Source organism: Urocitellus parryii, chromosome 9 (assembly GCF_045843805.1).
Source record: "Urocitellus parryii isolate mUroPar1 chromosome 9, mUroPar1.hap1, whole genome shotgun sequence".
In the NCBI taxonomy this organism is placed as follows: domain Eukaryota; kingdom Metazoa; phylum Chordata; class Mammalia; order Rodentia; family Sciuridae; genus Urocitellus; species Urocitellus parryii.
In genome coordinates this window covers 63,501,499-63,522,417 of record NC_135539.1, presented here as the reverse complement: position 1 = coordinate 63,522,417, position 20,919 = coordinate 63,501,499, and the positions used below count along the sequence as shown (strand labels likewise).

At 44.9% G+C, this 20,919-nt stretch overlaps 1 protein-coding gene and 1 pseudogene across 1 annotated transcript in view; both read left to right on the top strand.

Moving 5' to 3' along the window:
* The window catches only part of Dnajc1 (DnaJ heat shock protein family (Hsp40) member C1), a 236,297-nt gene extending 227,363 nt beyond the window's left edge, over window positions 1–8,934 (top strand). The window contains exons 11-12 of the mRNA XM_026402388.2: window positions 5,897–6,321; window positions 8,767–8,934. Coding sequence (XP_026258173.2) covers window positions 5,897–6,321; window positions 8,767–8,835 — 494 coding nt within the window. The 3' untranslated portion in view covers window positions 8,836–8,934. The remainder of the gene's footprint in view (window positions 1–5,896; window positions 6,322–8,766) is intronic.
* On the top strand, window positions 919–2,332 carry LOC113192276 (dynactin subunit 4 pseudogene; annotated as a pseudogene).
* Window positions 8,935–20,919: the final 11,985 nt, after the last annotated feature.

Genomic DNA, 20,919 nt, shown 5'->3' with positions numbered 1-20,919 from the left:
ACTAGAAATCCATATGCAGCAAAATGAAATTAAGCCCGTATCTTTCACCATGCACAAAACTTAAAGTGGATCAAGGACCTAAGAATTAGACCAGAGACCCTGCTCCTAATAGAAGAAAAAGTAGGCCCAGATCTTCACCGCATCAGATTAGGCCCCACTTCCTTAACAAGACCCCTAAAGCACAAGAAATAAAGTCAGGAATTAATAAATGGGATAGATTCAAACTAAAAAGCTTCTTCCTGGCAAAAGAAACAATCAACGAGGTGAAAAGAGAGCCTACATTTGGGGAGCAAATTTTTGCCACACACACATCAAATAGACCACTAATCTCCAGGATATATAAAGAACTCAAAAAGACTTAACACCAAAAAAACAACCCAATCAATAATTTGGGCTAGAGGAACTGAACAGACACCTCTCGAAAGAAGGTATACATTCAGTCAACAAATACAAGAAAAAATGTTCAACATTTCTAGCAATTAGAGAAATGCAAATCAAAACTACTCTTAAGATTTCATCTCACACCAGTCAGAATGGCAGTTATCAAGAATACAGACAACAATAAGTGTTGATGAGGATGTGGGGGAAAAGGCACACTTACACATTGCTGATGGGATTGCAAATTTGTTCAACCACTCTGGAAAGCAGTATGGAGATTCCTTAGAAAACTTAGAATGGAACCACCATTTGACCCAGCTATCTCATTTCTCAGTCTCTACCCATAGGACTTAAAATCAGCATACTGTAGTAACATAGCCACATCTATGTTTATAGCAGCTCAGCTCACAATAGCTAAACTGTGGAACCAACCTAGATGCTCTTTAATAGGTGAATGGATAAAGAAACGATGGTATAAATACACAATGGAATATTACTGAACATTAAAAAGAGAATAAAGGTTGGCTCCTCCCTCTCCAGATGGCATCCTTGCTGCAGTCGGAGTGGGTTCTCTATCTAGTCCAAGGAGAAAAGAAGGTTTGGGCCTGCTTTCGAAGCTCTACTTTTGCCACTATTGTAGCAAGCTGCAGTCGCTGGAATGTGTGTCTCACGAGGTGGACTCCCATTATTGTCCCAGTTGCTTAGAAAATATGCCATCAGCTAAAGCCAAACTAAAAAAAAAAAAAAAATAGATGTGCCAACTGCTTTGCCTCTCCTGGCTACATGCACACACTATCTACCTGGGCAACAAGCATCTCCACACAGCTCCCAGATGACCCAGCTAAAACCACCATGAAGAAAGCCTATTACTTGGCCATGGATTTTGTCGCTGGACATCTAGAGATGTGGGCATGGCAGACAAATCTGTAGCTAGTGGTGGTTGGCAGGAACCAGAAAATCCTCACACACAACGGATGAACAAATTGATTGAATATTACCAGCAGCTTGCTCAGAAAGAAAAGGTTGAGCGAGATCACAAGAAATTGGCACAGTGTAGAAACTATATGCCCCTGGCTTTTTCAGACAAATATGGTCTTGGAACCAGGCTTCAGCAACCACAAGCTAGTGCATCCATCAGTACCCTTGCTGGGCTTTCCCTTAAAGAAGGAGAGGACCAGAAAGAGATAAAGATTGAGCCAGCTCAGGCCATGGATGAAGTGGAACTTCTACCTGAAGACTATTACACAAGACCAGTAAATTTAAAAGAGGTGACTACCCTTCAGCAGCGCCTCTTACAGCCTGACTTCCAACCAATTTGTGCTTCACAACTCTATCCTCGTCACAAACATCTTCTGATCAAACGGTCCCTGCACCGCTGAAAATGTGAACATAATTTGAGCAAGCCCGAATTTAATCCAACATCTGTCAAATTCAAAATCCAACTGGTTGCTGTCAATTATATTCCAGAAGTGAGAATTGTGTCAATTCCCAACCTTTGCTACATGAAGGAGAGCCAGGTCCTTCTGACTCTTTCAAATCCTGTGAAAAACCTTACCCATGTGACTCTGTTTGAGTGTGAAAAGGGGGATCCTGATGATATCAGTAGCACTGGTAAGGTGGTAGTGCCTCCCAAAGAGCTCATTTTAGCTGGCAAGGATGCAGCAGCAGAATATGATGAGTTGGCAGAACCCCAGGATTTTCAGGATGATCCTGACATTATAGCCTTCAGAAAGGCCAACAAAGTGGGCATTTTCATCAAAGTTACCCCCCAACGTGAGGAGGGTGAAGTGACTGTGTCCTTTAAGATGAAGCATGATTTTAAAAATCTGGCAGCCCCAATTCGCCCCATTGAAGAAAGTGACCAGAGCACAGAATTATCTGGCTCACCCAGCATGTGGAGCTCAGGTTGGGCCCATTTCTTAAAAGGTTACTTTGGTGGGCAGATTCCACCTGAGACAATGTCACCACAGACCTGTATTAAAACATGGAAGCTCCTGCTTCATTATGCTTTGTTTATCATGATGTACCCATGCACTTCTCGGTCCTTTTCCTAAGAGTGGGAGCATAAGCCAGGCATCAGGAACACAGGGTTCCTCTTGCTGTCCTCTTGCTGTCACCTCTATTGCCACCAGTCAATCTGTGTTTCCCTCACTGAGCAACATAGCTCCATCCCAGTAAAGGGGATGGCTGTTTCTCAGAATGGTGTTAGATTTACCACCTGAGAAACTGACTATACTATCTCTTGATCTGATCTACAAAGGATCACAATCTGACAGTTGAAACTTAATAGTGATAACCCAAAGGTGGACCTCCTATTAATGATCCAGCATTGGTTTCAATGTACCAGCTGCTTTCTGCATTCCAGTATATATCATCTAGCCATCTAAAACATACCCCTTAATTTGCCAACATGGCTCTCATTTTGTCATAGATTTATGTTTGGTAAAAAAAATAGAATTGACATATTATCTTTAGTTTTGTGATGTTTGGAAAAATCTGTAAAATAATGCACTCTCATTTACCCTCTTTTTAGATATAGGACACTAATTTATCCGTTGCTTTTAGTTTTTTTCCCAGAACAATATGAAGCTTTTTCTTTTAAGAATGTGAAAGAAGCAAGGAATTACATGTCATATCAAGAGGGTAGCAAATTCCATTTGTTTTAAGTTTTGCCCCAATACCTAGGAATGAATGCTGCCACAGGACTCAGTCTTTGTTCTTAACCCTCATCCTCTCTTTTCTGCTCTGCCTTTTTAATTCAATAGATTGTTCTGAGTTAAAAAAGAGAGAGAGAGAGAATAAAATTATGGCATTTGCAGGTAAATGGATGGAGTTGGAGAATATCATACTAAGCGAAGTAAGCTAATCCCAAAAGAACCAAAGGCCAAATGTTCTCTCTGATAAGTGGATGCTGATCCATAATGGGGGGCAGGGGGCATGGAAAGAATGAAGGAACTTTGGGCAAAGTGGAGGGAGCAGTGGGGAGGGTGCATGGGAGCAGGAAAGATTGTGGAATGAGATGGACATTATTACCCTAAGTACATGTATGACCGCACATATTGATGCGATGCTACATTGGGTTCAACCAGAAAAATAAAGTTGTGTTGCAGTTGTGTACAATGAATCAAAATGCTTTCTGCCGTCATATATTCCTAATTTAAATAAATTAATTAATTTAAAAAATCAGACACCAAAATAAACAGAATTTGGAACAAACCTGCTAATTTAGTATTTTACCCAATATTAAACAACATTTTAGTCTCTTTGTTTTTAATATTAATAATATTTTCATGATAATGTTTTGTTTCACTTAGTGTTTTTAGAGCTCAGCATAGTGGCCCATACATGTAATCCCAGCAACTCAATGCAGGAGGATTGCAAGTTCAAGGCCAGCCTCAGCAATTTAACAAGACCCTAAGCATCTTAGTAAGACCCTGTCTCAAATTAAAAAATAAAAAATAATAATAAAATATATAATAAAAATACCTAGATGAAGTAGCACTGTCTTCAATCCCCAGTACCAAAAAAAAAAAAAAAAAAAGTGGAGATGTAGCTCAGTGGTAAAATGCTACTGGGTTCAATTCCCAGTACCCCCCCCACACACACAAATTTTGTTTAATGTTTAAAATCTATTTATTTATTTAGGTTTTGGTGATTGATTACCATTGTGCTACATCCTCAGCCTTTTTTTACTTTTTATTTTGAGACAAGTTCTAGCAAAGTTGCTGAGGTCATGGCCTCTAACTTTCTATCCCCCTGCCTCAGCCTCCAAGTCACTGGGATTACAGGTGTGCACCACCACACCTAGCCGCAAATAAAACTTCTTGACAAGTAATAAAATTTATTCAAATAGCATTTAAAATTTTTTTTTAATTTTAGATAACTGTTGTTTCTCGTTTTTATCTTTAAATTGATTTTATTTTGTGGGTGTACTTCATTAACATTTGTAATATATTAATATAATTTATGAATAAGTAAATATTATATGTTAGAATTATATATTGAAAAGTGTTCTACTAATAGAACATGTTATCAAAAAGTATGGAGCTCATGCTTGAGAAATGCTGCTTGTTTGTAGCATTCAATACCAGACGAGGACCAACCAGATATCTATCTGTAAAGAGTTATTTTAGTCAATCATGACAGATCCACTCATAGCCACTAAAAATGATGTGTACTGCCACAGACATAAAGAGGGTGAGGCAAAGACAGATGCACAGTGTGTGCTTTACTTGTTTCTTTCTAGATATTTGTACACTCCACACACATACACTGTGTCTCATATCCCAATCCATTATTGCCTTGGAAGAAGGAGCCTGGGAACCAGACAGAGAGCTTACACTATTTGAATATATTTATTACGTGCAGGATTTCCTTTTATTTTAAAAAAGCTGACCCCCCCCCCCAAAAAAAAGAAAGAAAGAAAGAAACCATCACTTCAAAATGTGAGATAAGTAAAATACTGCCTCTTAATAGCTACATAATTATTTCCTTAAGAGAACCTCCTCTAAATAAAATAGTCATTAAGTAAATATATGTCAAATATATGTCAAATATACCTACATTTGACAAACTATCCTCCAGAAAGATTGTACCCTCATTGTCTGATATTCTAACCACTAGCTACTTAGAGCTATTTGAAATTAAAGTTTAAATTGTATTTTAATTAATTAAAATTTATTTATTTGTTTGTTTATTTATTTCAATGGTGGGGGATTAGACCCAGGGGCTCTCACATGTTCTGCAAGCACACTACCACCAAGCCACATCCTCAGTCCCCAGAATTAAGTAAAATCACAAACACTTCCTGGACTAGCTTATTAAGTATTTAATAGCAACACAGAATGTTTTACTAAAAGCCCAGGGATAAGACCATTTTCTGCTCTCACTACCAGCACATGAATGCACCTGTTTCTCAGCATCTTTACCAGTACCGAACATTGTCATACTTACTTGTCTTTGCCAATTTAATAATTGAAAGATGATAATTTGTTGCTTCAATTTGCACACCTATAACATTTATTAGCTATTTGCATTTCTTCCTTTGTTAACTTTTTAGTAAAAATTTTCTTTCTATGTTTAAGAATTCCTCTAATAGCTACAGAATAATTTACTCATGTGCATGCCAGAGACAGCATAGTATAAGTCTTGCCTGATTTGTTTTAGTTATGCTAATAGATATAATGAAAATGCTGGAGTATAAAGAATGTCCTTCCTTACCTAATAGCAGATTGTCCCTTTTCAGAGAGATCCTTGTGTTCTTTGATCATAATTATATATATAGTATCCCTCAGAGGAAAGAAATCAGACAAAAGTGGGTCCAGATCCTACCTCCTCTGCTTTCTGAGATTTTCCTGTAAAATTAATAATGATACCTACCTTTCTAGATTAGTATGAAAAAAAATGAGGTATGCAGAATGTCTAGCCCACTGCCCCATGTGTGGCAGACAGCTCCTGTTTTCACTGTTGCCTGGTTTACCTTGCCTAGTCATCTGTGTGCTGTGGCCTTCTTTCCTAGGGATGGTCAGACTCTCTGAACTTAGATCCACAGTTCACAATTCCAGACCCATCAAGGCAGCCACTGCCTTGCCAGATGACATCATCACCCAGCGAGAAGATGCAGGAAGGGCAGTGGAGGAGGAAGAGCAGGAAGCGGACACTGAAATGCGGCCTAGGAGGAGGAAGGCAGCCAGGCTGCTTGAGGCAGTAACAAAGGTTGAACCAGAGGAGAAGTGTAGAGGAAAGAGGCAGAAGGACTTTGACATATCAGAACAAAATGAATCCAGTGATGAGGAGAGCCAGAAAAAAGAGAGAACTCGTGCTGCAGAGGAGCCGTGGACTCAGAATCAGCAGAAGCTTCTGGAAATGGCATTACAGCAGTACCCAAAAGGGGCCTCTGACCGTTGGGACAAAATAGCCAAATGTGTCCCAGCTAAGAGTAAGGTAAGTGAATGGGGAGAAAGGTGACTCTGTGCTAGTATAGAGTACCACCAACAGGCTGCAGTCCCTGTACCTACTTCATTCATCACACACAAATCTGTCATCAGCTGTCCTTCTGCTCTCATATTTGCCAATTATCTTCCAGCATATTTTTTCCTTAGCATATGAATCTGTGTGGTCATTTGATTGGTGGGTGTAAGTGAGGTCAAGATGCTAAAATTTAATTATTATACAGACTAGCTGATTTTTCCCAGAGAAGATTCCAGTTTTAGAACATACACTTCACCTCTACAATCTTCCAGGCTCTTTGAGAGTTTGTTCTACTCAGTCAGGCAGTTGAAAGAAGCATGAACTGGCGAGCATCATCCTCACCAAAGAAGCAGCAGCCAGCCATGGTTGGAAGTGGGATGGGTCATAAAATGACAAGGCCCTCTTTGCTCTGTAAAAGGCTTAAAACCAAAGGGACCTGTGGGGTAGAACTGCCTTGCTATTATCAAGATAACCATCAGTTCTGTGATGTGAATTTGGACCTGGATGTAGCACCTGGCCGCCCCCAGGCTCCGAGGCAGGACTCTCCTGGGTGGGGTCAGTGTAGGACTGACATTTAGGTCTTGACCTGCCCTCTGTAACCTGGGCTGTTTATAATTGACCTTTTTCCTGTTTACAGCTCTTGGTATCTGCTAAAGTGCACCTGCAGGTCATTTTCAAATAAAATCTCAGAAGAGAAGAAGGGTTGTCTCCTACAGACAGCCAGTCTCTGCCCCAGGCTCGGTGCTCTCCCTGCTCTCCCTGCTGTGGGATCTGACAGTTTGGAGCTATAGAGCTTCAGGGTGTGATCTTTTCAACATGCCCTTTCCTGCCACACTTGTCTCCTGGAGTTCTCACATTCTGAGGCATCAGGAATGCCAGAAATCAAAAGAACCAATCTCTAGTGCCTTCTGTGCCTATCACCCAGTAGCCTCTGGGCATACTGATGCTCATTTACATTCTTATTTTTTTTTAATTGAAATTCTATGTTGGAAAAATCTAGCTTGTGGCCATCCATGTCCCTGAGTGCATAGGTCTAGTTATCTATCACCTACTTTAAGATGATGAAGTTGAGAGTTCCTGGGGAGAAAAATAAACCATTAGCAGTTGATCTATTTGGGAAGCACAGATTCTCTCACTCTCTCCAACTGGTTTGCCAGAAGTAATTATTTCCCCTGAGTTTCATTCGCATCAGTCAGGACACCAGCATTTATATGTGTAATAAATTGGCAATGGCTGGAAATAAAGGAGCTGGAACTGTGGATTCCTTGGGACAGAACACTCAGAAACCCATTGCCTAGGGGTTTGGAAGTGTCCCTGTTTTCAACCAGGAAAGAGCAGGGTTCCCATTAGCCTTGACTTGAGGAGTGGATTCCGGAGCAGCTGCACCCAGCCTGGCTGTGGAGGCTCCTGCCAGCCCTCTCGTGGGGATTTAGGGCGCCTGGGCAGAGCCTTGCCACCTCTCAGCTCAGCACTCGGGCTCATGCTGTGTGTCCAGGCTTCAGTTGGTTTCATACACAGAGTAGATAGGGACACATGGCTGCTGAGGAAACACTGATTATTTTTAAAGACCATAGGTGAGTGGTTTTAACAGATACAGGAAGGGCACTTCCTGGAAGATGCTTGTGCGCTACGGCCATGCTGCAGGCCTCAGAAGGGAATGTCCATGGCACCTTGTAAAGTCATCTGCTCTAGACAGAATTACTTACCCAGTCCCTGGCTCAACAAAGGCTAGTGTTGTTTGAACAGAAACAGAATGAATTCTGGAAAGTACCTGGAGGTCAGTGTGAGATTGCTGAAGCCCCTGCCCACCATCACCCCCTCCCTTCTTTAATCCCACCGAAGGTACAACACCTCCAGGCAGCTGAGCCGAAGCTAGGCGAGGACAGCAGGATAGAGCATTCCACACACTCCAGAGCTCCCTGCAGGCCAGTGTCCTGGGGATGGGCTGATGTGGCTGCCCAGGAAGGTTTCAGAAGCCCCCAGGGAGAGGTAGACACAAATGAGAGTAATATTGTGGCTGCTGGGTCTCTTGCTTCTTGGTTTTTCTGAAGTGGCAGGTGATATCAGTGGAATGTAACATAATAGCTGTCTTTAGCAAGTTGAAAGTCAAACCTTGTAAAGAGAATACTCCTCACAAACAGCTGTCCTGGGCCCTCACCCTTTGGTTAGCACTTTCACCTTGGGCGCTCTTGCTTGCCACCAGTTCCTCCTTCACCTGTCCAATGCGGCTAATCAGGTCTGCCTTGTGACTAGCTGTGCCTTCCCAGGAAACCCAGAAGGGGCTGGGACAAGGGCATGGACACAAGGCCTCCTCACTAGCACTGGGCATAGGCCAGTGCCCAGGCTGCACCCTGCTGGCGCAGCTGCACACACAGGAACAGGTCATAACTGTTCCACCTCTTCTTTTCCTTCCTACAGGAAGACTGCATCGCTAGGTACAAGCTGCTGGTTGAACTGGTCCAAAAGAAAAAACAAGCTAAAAGCTGAATGTTCTGGAAGATGATATTCACGTTCATTTTCCAAAATGAGTATTTCAAAAATCTTATGCAAAAATTTGCATTTTGTACCTCAGTATTTCTATACGTCACGTGCCTTAGTAAAAAATAAATAAATAAATAATAGATGTTGTGCTGCATTGTTTAAACAAATCCTGTGTTAAGGGGATAAAAGAATTTGGGTATTTAACAGATTATTTCTCCTCCCTGCAAAGTTTACTTTTGGGGGAATGTTTCAAAAACTATGTTTTAGCAACCAGCTATACATGTTGTTAAAGGAACATACACATGAACTAATATGTAAGAATTCAAATTTAATGTGTTTCTCTAAAAGGCATACATTTAAGCCAGGCACATGACTGTAATCCCAGCAGCTTAGGAGGCTGAGGTGGAGGATCGCAAGTTTAAGGCCAGCCTCAGCAACTTAGTAAGACCCTAAGCAACTTAGTGAGACCCTGTCTCAAAATGAAAAATAAGGGCTGGGGAGGTGGCTCAAGGGTAAAGTGCCCCTGGGTTTGATCTCCAGTACCAAAAAAAAGTGTGTGTGTGTGTGTGTGTGTGTGTATAAAATGCATAACAATTAACGTCTTCATTGGGGTTGAGTAACAGGATGAAGTTGCTTAGAGATAAACCAGCTGGCTGGCTAAGAATAACAGGAGGTTCTCTTAATTAGTTATGTGTATCTAGGGGGTAAAAAGTGTCTAAATGAGCGAAGGACATAGGACATCAGGTGGTAAAGTCAGAAGTGTGGGCTGCTTGGTAGAAATGTGGCCCCAACTAATTGAATTGCCAAGGAACATGCAGAAAAGTATTAGGAACTGATGGAACTGGGTCCTGTTTTTATAAGACCTGAGTTAAAGTGACTGTTTTGTACTGTCAGCCTCAGTGGAGGCTGGTCTCATTGTTCACAATTGAGCTGACGCTGTCTTCTGAGCCTCCCTTTTGAAATCTGTCACCATCTGCTAGTGCTGGACAGAGTGTGGTCACTGCAGCCTGAGCTTGGAAAACACAAAGGTGACCAGGGCACATTCCAGGGAAATGACTTGATAAGATGCCTATAAAGGTGTCACTCTTCCCTAAGGATTAAAATGAGGCTACAGCTTTCTAAAGGAAACATTAGGAGACAGAGGTCACCACTGCACTGAGTGAGTATTCACAAGAGGACATGGACCCAGGTAAGCCAACCCTGAGCCCCTCCCCAAAAGCAGATGACAAGAGAGGCCTCTGGTGTCAGCTGACCTGGGTGCCACACAGCTCTGAGTGGAAGTTGTGGGGAACTCACACTTCAGAGGCCAAGTTTCCTAGTCCCCAAAAGAGCAGGTGACCAGCTCTGTTTTGCTTTTCACTGGACACCTGAGTTATGGGGAAGCTTCCTTCAGCCTCAGCGACCTGGGGAAGAGAGGCTGTGTCTGCCTGGCCAGGAGGGGAGAGGGGACAGGACCTTGGCACTCATAGTGCTCACCTGCCCTCTTCCCAGCAACAAACCAGGGCCATGAGTCCTGGGGAAGGCTCCAGGTGGTGCACTCACAGGGCCACCCCCCCCTCCCTTATCTAGGGCAGCTTCAGAGAATAAAACTAGTACACAGGGAGGAACAAAGGAGAGAATGTCCTGGCTATGTTCCAGGCCTGGGTCCCTCTGGTCCAATCTCAGACCTATCTGCCATGCAGCTTGTGACATCCTGTGAACATCCTGCCGTTAGATCACCCTTTTTATTTAAAGCATCTTAAACTGGATTTCTGCTACACACACACACACACACACACACACACACACATTCCACCTTGGAATCTCCAAACTTGCTTGTCACCTTTTCTCAACTCCTTGGGAATCTAAGGCATGGTCTCTTCAGAGGCCTGTCTCTGACTTCCAGGCCAGCAGCATTCTCCATGGCTCCCCCTCTTCTGGGGACTGCAGGAGTTGAGGGGTTTGATTGAAGGAGGATCAGTGGGGAGACATGCATGGGTTCCTGGCTCTCAGAGGCCAATGAGAGGGCAACACACACAAGGCTGTGGTCCAGTGAAGCCACCTCCAAAAGGGACCTAAAACATACACAGCCTGGGGACCAAAGCCTAGGCCCCAACTGTGCTCACTGACTGCCCAACCTAGACAGCATGCTGGGGCCTTCCTGCATCTTTCCACCTCTGTCCTCCCTTCAGAAGTATCCAGGTTCCCTGCACTCCCCAGCTGCTGTGCAAGTGGCCTTTGCCTGCTTTTTTATTCTGCCTCAGCAAGGACATCAGGCAAGCACTCTGCTACTGAGCTATACCCCCTGCCCTTTTTTCTTGAAAGAAGGGGAGAGATGGCGAGCACTGCCATGTGAATGTCTGTTTGTCCGTCTTGCTCTGCCTGACTACACAGGAAGGCAGAAGGTCCCAGGTTGCAGGGTGGGGATTCCAGTTCTGCAGCACCCTCCAGGGACCTGCAGCTTCTTCGGAGTATGGTCTTCAGAGTCTGTAGGACATTCTTGGTTATATTCTCAACAAAGCCATTACTAAGTCTTTGGGGGTGAATTTGATACTTGCAAACAGCCAAAGATCCCTGGAGGACAGTCACTGTGCTGCGTGGAACAGCACTTTGGGCAGCGTCAGCAGAACAAGGCGCCATCTCTCCAGGCCTGAGCCTCAGAGGGGCCATGTGTCTTGTTCCTTTGCTGTCCTGCTGTGTGTGGCATGTGTGTAGTCAGACCCTGCTGGAGGTTGGGAGGTGGGGGTGCTGGCTCCCCAGTGTGTGCTGAGCTATGTGACATCAAGATTGTCGTCTTAATTCTTAAACAGAGAATAATGGTAGTTGCTCTAGTTGTTGGGTGATGAGTTAATTGTGAAATCTTGAACATACTACTCAGCTGGTCAAAAGCAATAGATATTAGGTTTCTTTCTGACTGTACAAGCCTCCATTACCATCATCTCTTGTGTGACTGTGGTTACCGTCACCAGAGCTGATGGGTCAGCATCAGGTTCCCTCCATTCTCATTCCTAGCCTCCAGGCCCAGGGCCCATCTTGGGTCCCTATGTGGACTCACCAGCTCTGCGGAATCTTCCTGTGTCTTCAATTGTCATTCTCAGGGAGAGGGTCTAATCATCCACCAGGTGCCCCACTGGTCTCACCCAAAAAGGCCAACGCCTGTGCTGTAATGATCATTCTGAGGCAGCCAGGAGGCCAGGGTGGACCAAGAAGAACCCGAGGCTGCACCTCAGTTCAGACCTCAGCTGGGCGACTGATGACCTGGGGCCTGGACAAATTAGTTTAGCTTCTCTCTGAAGTTTGTTTTTGGTAAGTAAAATGCAAGTGCTAATGTCTGATGACCACCTCGAGCCTAGTGAGGAAGGTGTTGGGATCAAGTTGTGCCAGATGGTTGGATTCAGGTTTGGAAAAGGCATGTGGTTCCTAGGGAGAAGGGGGCTTGGCACCTGAGGAGATGGGGGCAAGGGCCTGAGGCATGGGATCTATCCCATCCAGAGTCTCCACTGGGACCCAGCCGGGCTGAGAGCAGCAGATGGCAGATGTCTGTTTCTGTTGAGTTGTTTGGACAAAGCACTGGGCAGGCCCTGGGCACTGGCTCCCTCCCTCTACGGATACTGTGCCTGCTGGCCAGGCATCTGCTCCTGCCCACCTCTGAATAGCCAGGCCAGTGGCTCTGAGAGGGAGCCCTGCCCTGGGATCTCTGTCTTCATCTTCTCGAGTCTTATGCTTTAATGATTTAAATGTACTTTCCCTATTAAGGGCCCAAATCTTAGCACTACCGTTTCTTTAAACCCCTGATAGCACCAGTTCTTAAAACCCACTCATCTCATCTCATTTGTTCTCATAAGACCCGTGCGGTCAGGCCAAGCTGGGTTCTCTCCCAGCTGTGCCTTAGAATGCTCTGTCAGGGGACGGGGTGGGGAGTGGGCATGAGGGAAGCAAATTGCTTAGATTTTCAGCAGATCATCCGATTCTTCTGTGAAATTTGCCTTGGGAACGATGCAGACTTCCTGCGCGCCTTTCTCTCTTTGATGGCTACAGGTGGGCCTGGGGCCTGTGGCCCTCTGCCCCGCTAGGGCACTTTCAACTAGAAGCCTGCAGCCAATGGCTTTACTCTTCTACTGCTGTTTGCAAACTCCCGTCTCCATTTGAAAATCAAATCTTTAAACTTTCCACTGGAAAAGTTTATGGATGCCTTATAAAGTTCCTCTTGCTGGACTTTACCTTGACATGTGCCACCCCATTCCCAAGACCCCTCCAATATAGAGAGCTGAGGAACTGTAACAGGCATCTATCCCTGCTCAAGTCGTCAAGATATTTGCTGTAGTTATCTGTTTTAGCAGACAGGCTTTATACTGAAATTAAAATGGTGACGTGTAAACTGTGATGTTCTGTATACACAGGGAGTCCATGTGTCCCACACTGCCCAGACAGTCTCAGTTCAGACCCAGCTAGGGCCATTCAGTTACCTGGCCACCCTGGGAATGGGATATTGCTAACAGATGGCCACTCCCAGACGCCTGCAGATCCTGGAGGAATCCCCCAGAGGAAGAATGGTGGAGACTTCAGTGTGTTTTGGTTTAGGAAGCCCAGGAGGGGCGGTGGTGTGCCAAGCTGACCCCCAGGCCCCCACAGGCCCTCCACTGCCACCACACCACCCAGGTGGTCTCGGGCCTTATAAGATCAGGACTTGTCCCTGGTGGACAAGGTGAGGCAAGGCTTCGGATGAGAATGATGTGCCTGCGGTGGCTTCACCTGTCAAGGTTGGGAAGATGGCTATTTCATCCTAAATTTTAAGACCCCATCACCACCCCAGTTAAGGTCCTAATAAGCAAAGCCAACTTCATTAGCATGTGTGACTTCCCTTCTGAGTCTGCAGACACAGGTGCTATGCCAAGTCAGGGTCAGCTTGGGTGGTGGCTTCACAGACCAAACCCAAGGTTGTCAGATGAGTGGCCTCTGAACTGTGTTGGCCCTTCAGGTGACTGCAGCCTCCCTGGGCCATTTGCAAGGATTGGGGAGGCTCACCAAAGTCCTCTGCAGGTTGTAGAGGTGGTCGGGGGTGGCACAGGGCAGAGGACTAGGCGGGGACTGGTCTTTCTAGTCATAGCAGCTGTCAGTAGTAGTGCCTGTCCTCCCTGCCAGATGGCTCTGCCCTGGCGGAAGCCCACCCGCTGTCCTGCTGTCGCCCCTCTCCTGTGTGGGTGACCTGTTGGCTGCAACCTTGGACTTTATTCACTTGGGAGCTAAATGAATATGCCAGAAAACCAAGCGGCTGGTTGTTCCTCTGTGGCCGGTAAAGGAAGAATGACTGCCCAGGACAGACAGGGACCACTGGCCCCAGAGGACAGATGCATATCAGCGAAGGGGTGCTGGGCACTGCCCTGTGGAAAGCCCAGGGGGCTAGCGACATGAGGAGGGGGCATGCTCTTCCCTCCTGCCCTGCCTGGGACACAGTCAAGAGCTGGCACCTGGGCCAGAGGAACATACCGGGCTGCTCAGGCTGAAGCCAGGGAGCACAGGCTTCCTGAAAACCCCTCCCAGCAGTCAAGTTACCTTCTCCTGTCCTCCTCTGTGTCACATGCAGGAACTGCCCCAGGAACCTAATGTCATGGCGCTGGAAACGTTCTGTAGGACGGTGACTGCCTGCATCTTGCCTTTGCTACCATGAATGAACAGGCCCAAACCAAGAGTGTGAGGAGAGGCCCCAGGCGGCACCTCCTGTGTCGAACAAGGGAACTCGAACAAGGGAACTCCGGAAGCCCGTGGTCCACGTCCTTCACAACATCCTAGTGTTAGAGAAAGAAACTGAGCAGGATTGGGGTGGCGAAGAGGGAGCTGCTCTTTTATGTTCTGCATCCTGAGTCAAAGGAAAATGAACAGCCTCCCATGTTTTCCCTTTACTCAAAAAGAAATACTATGTAAAACAGAAGATAAATTAATCACTTAAACCAAATCCTCTTGGCTATAGTGTTCCAGAAGGAAGATGTCGCCATGGTAAACAGTAGGTATCTGCGTGGACTTGACCTCACCGTTTCCCTGTTGAAGAACTCGCTGACAAAATCCCACTGGAAACTTCCCCTTTGGCCACACCTAGACCTGCCCTGTATATTAGAGCTGGAATCAGGGATGGATCCTGGGAAGAGCACCTGCCTGGCATGCACGGGGCCTTGGGTCCAACCTTGACACTAGGGTTCTGGGGACAGAGCCAGAAGAGGTGGTGGGGCCCAGCCACGGCCACTGTTCTTAAAGCTGGGCTACCTGGTGGCTTTCCAGAGCCGACTGATACCCTTTCCTCCTTGCCAGGAGGGCCAGGAGGCTGGTAGTGGGGGGCCTGGCAGAGCCATTTGAGGGCATCTAGTTATGCCTTACCCCCAGGGGCAGCCCAGGCCTTTGCTGTATTTTTTCTGGTTTGGAGGGTTGGATTTTGATTCCAAAAGTAAATAAATTTAAAAAAATGTAGTGTTGGGAAGGGTTATAGCAATAAAGATTAGTGTTATGGAGATTAAACGCCATCAAAATGAAGAAACTCTCAAGCTTTCAAGAGGTTGCAGAGCAAGTAAGGGTTGCAGGACAAGAAAGGGCCCTGGTTTATGAGGTCCCAACTCCTCCTTCTCTTCACTTGGACCAAGAAAAGCATGGAAGGTTCGGCCCAGCAGAGTTTCCCTCATAGACCCGCCATAAAACCCAAGAGCACGCATTTAAGTCTGTGTTTATGGTGCCAAAGTTTCTCGTGGGATAAACCACGAAGGTATCATAGCTACGGGAAAGTCTCCCAGGAATCATGCTGGCCCTCCCAGTGAGGGGGAGTGAGTTCCAAAACAAGGCATGGTGAAGAGATGTTGGGGAGGCCAGGTGGGCTGCAGACCTGCCAGGCCAGGGGGGTCTTAGACCCTCAACTGCAGAGCATTTTAGCATCCATGTCTGGGTCGTGCTCATGGTTCTGGGTGGAGAATCCCTGCACACTGGGACTCCACTGATCAACCAGGGGAAGCACTGTGTCAGGCCGGGAGTATGCCAAGAAAACAGACACCTCGTTTGTTCCCACTGCAGAAAACCCCTGTAATCCCAGCGACTTGGGAGGCTAAGGAAGGAGGATCCCAAGTTCAAAGCCAGCTTCAGCAATTTAACAAGATCCTTCCTCAAATTAAAAATAAAGGGGCTGAAGATGTGGCTCAGTGGTAGAACACCACTGGGTTCAACAACCCATTCTGCAAAAGACAATGCCCATCTGTGTTGCTGTGTTAGGCAGGAGTGCTGGCCAGGACACAATACAGGACAGGACAAAATACCAGATCTAGATGCATCAGTCAGAATTCGAGGGAAACCAAGCAGACTTGGTCAGCAAAAAAAAGTGAATTTCTTGCTTTCATTTGAAAATTTAGATGGCCCTATCAAAATTGTGAGTTTACTACTGCAAACCATGAGGTAACTTTTACTTACTGGTTGCAAAAAAATGAATGTGTCCCCCTCTCCTAAATTTGTGTATTGAAAATCCCAATTCCAAGGTAATGGTATTAGGAGTTTGGACTTTTGGGGAGCTGCTGGGGGGGGGGGAGGCATGAGTGGGGCTGGTTTCCTCCTGAGAGACTTAAGTCCAGCTCACCCCTTTCTGACACAAGCAGAAGGCAGCTCCACAACAGGGCCCTCACTGGTCTTGTGGCACTGTGATCTTAAGACTCGTAGCTTCCAGAGAGCTACGATAAATACATTTCTGTTGTTTCTAATCTGCTCAGTCTGTGGTGCTTGGTCAAAGCAGGCCCAGCCAACACTGGTCAACCTCACTGCACACACGCTTGGGGACACAGGTTAGGAGACATTAGTCTCCCCTTACTCTTTTGCCCTTGTCATTTGACCCCTGTGCCTCTCCCCACCACCACTTTCCGTTTGTGTCACTGTATGTCCAGGAGATACTTTCAGGGTTGACTTCTTCAGTCCTGATGTGTCCTCTTTCAACTTGCCCAGCCTCGAAGTCTTTGGGGAATGAAGTGGGTGTAAATAAAACCTGAAGTCCTGGCTCCTCCTCACAGTCCTTTTCAGATGTCTCATCTCTGCTGCTTTTTCAGTCTTGACGTCCCAGATCCTTTCTAGCTGTCCTCCGCTTCTCTAAGCTTCTCCCACCCTAATGACTTCAACTACTTTCCCCTACTTTAGTCTGGTTCTAGAGCCCCTTGTTCAAAACACAAACAGCATCATCCACTCTGTCCAAGAAACTGGTTCTTTGCTGAGGACCAAAAAAATCAGAGCAGAGACTTAGAACTCTGCCTCTCTGGGTCTCTTGTCAACAAGACCCTCGTTTAGATGGTGCATGCAAACTGTCTCACCCAGAACCAGGGACAGAGCTGTTCATTCCTTCCCCCACAAAAGCCTCCACTTGGAAAAAAATAGCTCCTTTCTTTTCTACCCTGTTGCACTCATTGGTCACTGTCCCCTAGGAACCCAAATTGCCACATCAGTTTGACTTCCAATCCCACCAGGGTTTCTCCTATGTTTGTTTTCTGCAGTGCTGGGGACTAAACAAGGCCTTGGGCGTGCTAGGCAAGCATTCTCCGAGCTATAGCCGCAGCCATCTCCTGTTTCTTCACTAGTTCCTCTCCAGTCCCTGTGCCATCGGGCCTTGACTGCACTTTGTGTGCTCTGTGGCCATGACAGGGTAGCAATGCTTGAGCACAGTGGATCCAGGTTTACACAGCACCCACCCCGGCCCCACTGGAAAGGGCAGGTGGAACCACAACTTGGCTACAGCTCACAATTAATGAGAATCAAGAGATATCCCAGTTCCACCTGCAGCCACATCCAGGTCTTTGTTTCTCCTTACCACTGGCACCTGGGAGAGGCAGAGCATGAGAACAGGATAGCCTACTTCTGCTACAAGGAGGGTGGAACTGTGCTGGGAGCTAAAGCCACACATTTGGGTTGCACTCAAAATTGATCTCAATGTGACTGCATTCTAGGCAATGCTGGATCTCTGAGCTACACCCCCAGCACTCACATTTTTAAAAGTGGTTATGATGCCAGGTATGGTACACACCTGGAATTCCAGCTATTCCAGAGGTTGAGGCAGGAGGATCGCCAAATTTGAGGTAAGTCTGGGCAATTCAGCAAGACCTTGCTGCAAAATACAAAAAGGCTGGGGATGTAGCTCAGCAGCAGAGTGTCCCAGGGTTCAATCCCTACTACCACAAACACAAAAGTTAACTGTGAGGACCTAACAGTGTTAAAAAGTGCCCTGCAGGTGCCTATGCAGTGTCTGCTCTACAGTCACAACTACAACGCCAGACCCCGAAGAGCCGGAGAAATTCAAGTGGATATAAAAAGGACAAATCTGAGACCACTGGAAGGATTGTGTCCCTCACCCAAGGAAGGAATCGGCTCCACAGGGAAGAGCTGCCAAACTCAAGCTGTTTGTGAACAAAAGTCAGTCAAATGAAATCCACATTTCACAGGAATCTTACAGAACGGTACAGTCAGTCAAGAGGTGTGCAAAACACATTTCCTTTGTTGCAAATAACAGTTGGATTGAACTTTCAACAACATGAAAAATAATTTAAGAAAAAACAACTTCCTGGGCTGGTGTATGTAGCTCAGTGGTAGACGCTCACAGACACACACAAAGCCCTGGGTTCTATCCCCAGTGCCACAACATAAACAATTTTTTAACAGATTTCTAAACGTGTATAAAAGTTCATAGCTGATTTTGAAACACCTAGTTTAATTTACACAGATAACATGGAAAATGAAACACTGACAACAAATAAAACAGATGAACAGTATTTGAGATTTCTATTCAAAAGTACGTGACCCACTTACAAAAGCAAAATTCCTTTTCCTTGTAAGGCACCTTTCCTATAAAATTCCCAGAGATTATCCTGCCTGTCCACATAGTTTAGGGATCATTCCTTCCTTCCCTCCCCTGTTTGGTGACACAAAATTAAGAAAACAACATGGTGGCTTGTATTTCTTGGCCTTCACTCTTTGTGCTTGATCTTGACCACAACCCAGCACATCCCCGGGCCCAATGCACAGGGGTGACTCAGAATCCAGCCAAGACAAACCCCTCGGGGCCAGCAACTCAGCAGCAGCTCTTCAGATGCTTCCTCAAGCACAAGGCTCACTGGAGAGCCAGCAAGGCCAGCAGCCAGGCTCACCTCCAGGGCCACACGCCAGTAAGCACTGAAAGCAGCGAGCTACTACCAATAAGGACCGGAATAAAGGACATGTTTGGTTTTCATTGGTGGTGCTAGGGATGGAACTCTGGGCTCACACATGCTCCACAAGTGCTCTCCCACTGAGCTACATCCCCAGCAAGGATAGACTTTTAAGATTAAGTTAGAAACTGCACATCCAAGTAATATTTCATTTATTGTCAATTGCTTGGAGAGTTTGCAAATTAAAGAAATAAATAATGCATGAACCACCTGTCATTCTAGCAAACCAGAATCAAATAATTTTCGTCTATGTATTTAAAAACTCTCCAGGGCTGTGCACAGTGGCGCACATCTGTAATCCCAGAGACTTGGGAGGGTAAGGCAGGAGGACTGCAAGTTCAAAGCTAGCCTCAGCAATTTAGTAAGGCCCTAAACAACATAACTAGGCCCAATCTCAAAATAAATAATAAAAATGGCTGGGGGATATGGCTCAGTGGTTAATTGCCCCTGGGAAGGGTTCCTACAAAAGAGGAAGCAGTAGCAGGAAGGAGGAAAAACACACACACACATATATAAAAACCCTCTTTCCAGGAACCTAGAACCAGTTTTTTCTTATTCACTGAACCCTTAATTACCAGAAACAAATTACAAATCAGTATTTTTTGGTTTTTTTTTTTAACTTATTTTTTAGTTTTAGGTGGACACAACATCTTCATTTTATTTATTTATCTAACTATTTATTTATTTATTTATTTATTGTGGTGCTGAGGATCGAACTCAGTGCCTACTGCATGCCAGGCGAGCACACTACCACTCAAGTCACATCCCCAGCCCCCAGATCAGTATATTTTGATTCAATTAAAACTGGGATAAAATATGGGCATTTATGTTTTGAAAAGTGCCATAGGCAATTCTGATGCTTCGAAGACCTAACCCAAGAACCATCAACTAAATTTGTATTTTTCTTTCAGGGAACGCCCCTAGTTATAGCTGACTATTTATTTATTTATTTATTTATTTATTTATTTATTTATTTTAAATTTTTATTTTTTAGTTGTAGTTGAACACAACACCTTTATTTCACTTATTTATCTTTTTATGTGGTGCTGAGGATCGAACCCAAGGTCTCACACATGGGAGGCGAGTGTTCTACCGCTGAGCTACAACCCCAACCCCATAGCTGACTATTTAAACCAGACAAATTTAATCTTTACCAAGTATGAATGCTACTTTACTAATGGGCTATAATGAATGATCTCATCTGGAAATGATTTTCCTTTTATCTCCACTGAGATGGTTTCCCTCTTTATTGCATTAAAGAGAATGAGTGCATTCTCTCCTCTCTCATGATTTTCTGGAGTTTCTGAGTATGTAGTTGCCTTGCTCTGCACATAGTTCTCACACTGTACAAAATCCACTCGTGAAAAGAGTTTAGATAAGTCTGAGGTGACATTATACAGATACTCCCAATAAAAAGCCCACCCAGGCCTGCTAGAATGCACTACATGCTGCTGCCCCTACCAAACAAGAATGGCACAGGGTTATGAACATTATTAAATTTTATTAACAAAAACTTTGTACATTTTAATACATGTGGAATTTTACATCTAGGTAAAATAACAACACATTCAAAATTTACCATTTATACAAATCGTTACAGAATAACAACCAGTGGGTTAAATAAGTAAAATAAACCACACTGATTTTTTTAATTATCTACAAAAGGCTTGACTTTCTTTAAAATTCCCCTGAACATATAAAAATAAATTAATTTTACTTTTCAATTAAATCTACCAATTAGAAATATTACAAATCAAAATATCAATGTTATCTTATGAATTTTTCACAATACAAAACAGATTCACAAAACCTTATTTACAGAAATGAGGTAAGAACTGTGCAATGTTTAACCAAGAGACATATTGCAGAATTAACATGTTCTTCCAGCTAAGTACACAGTGGAGGT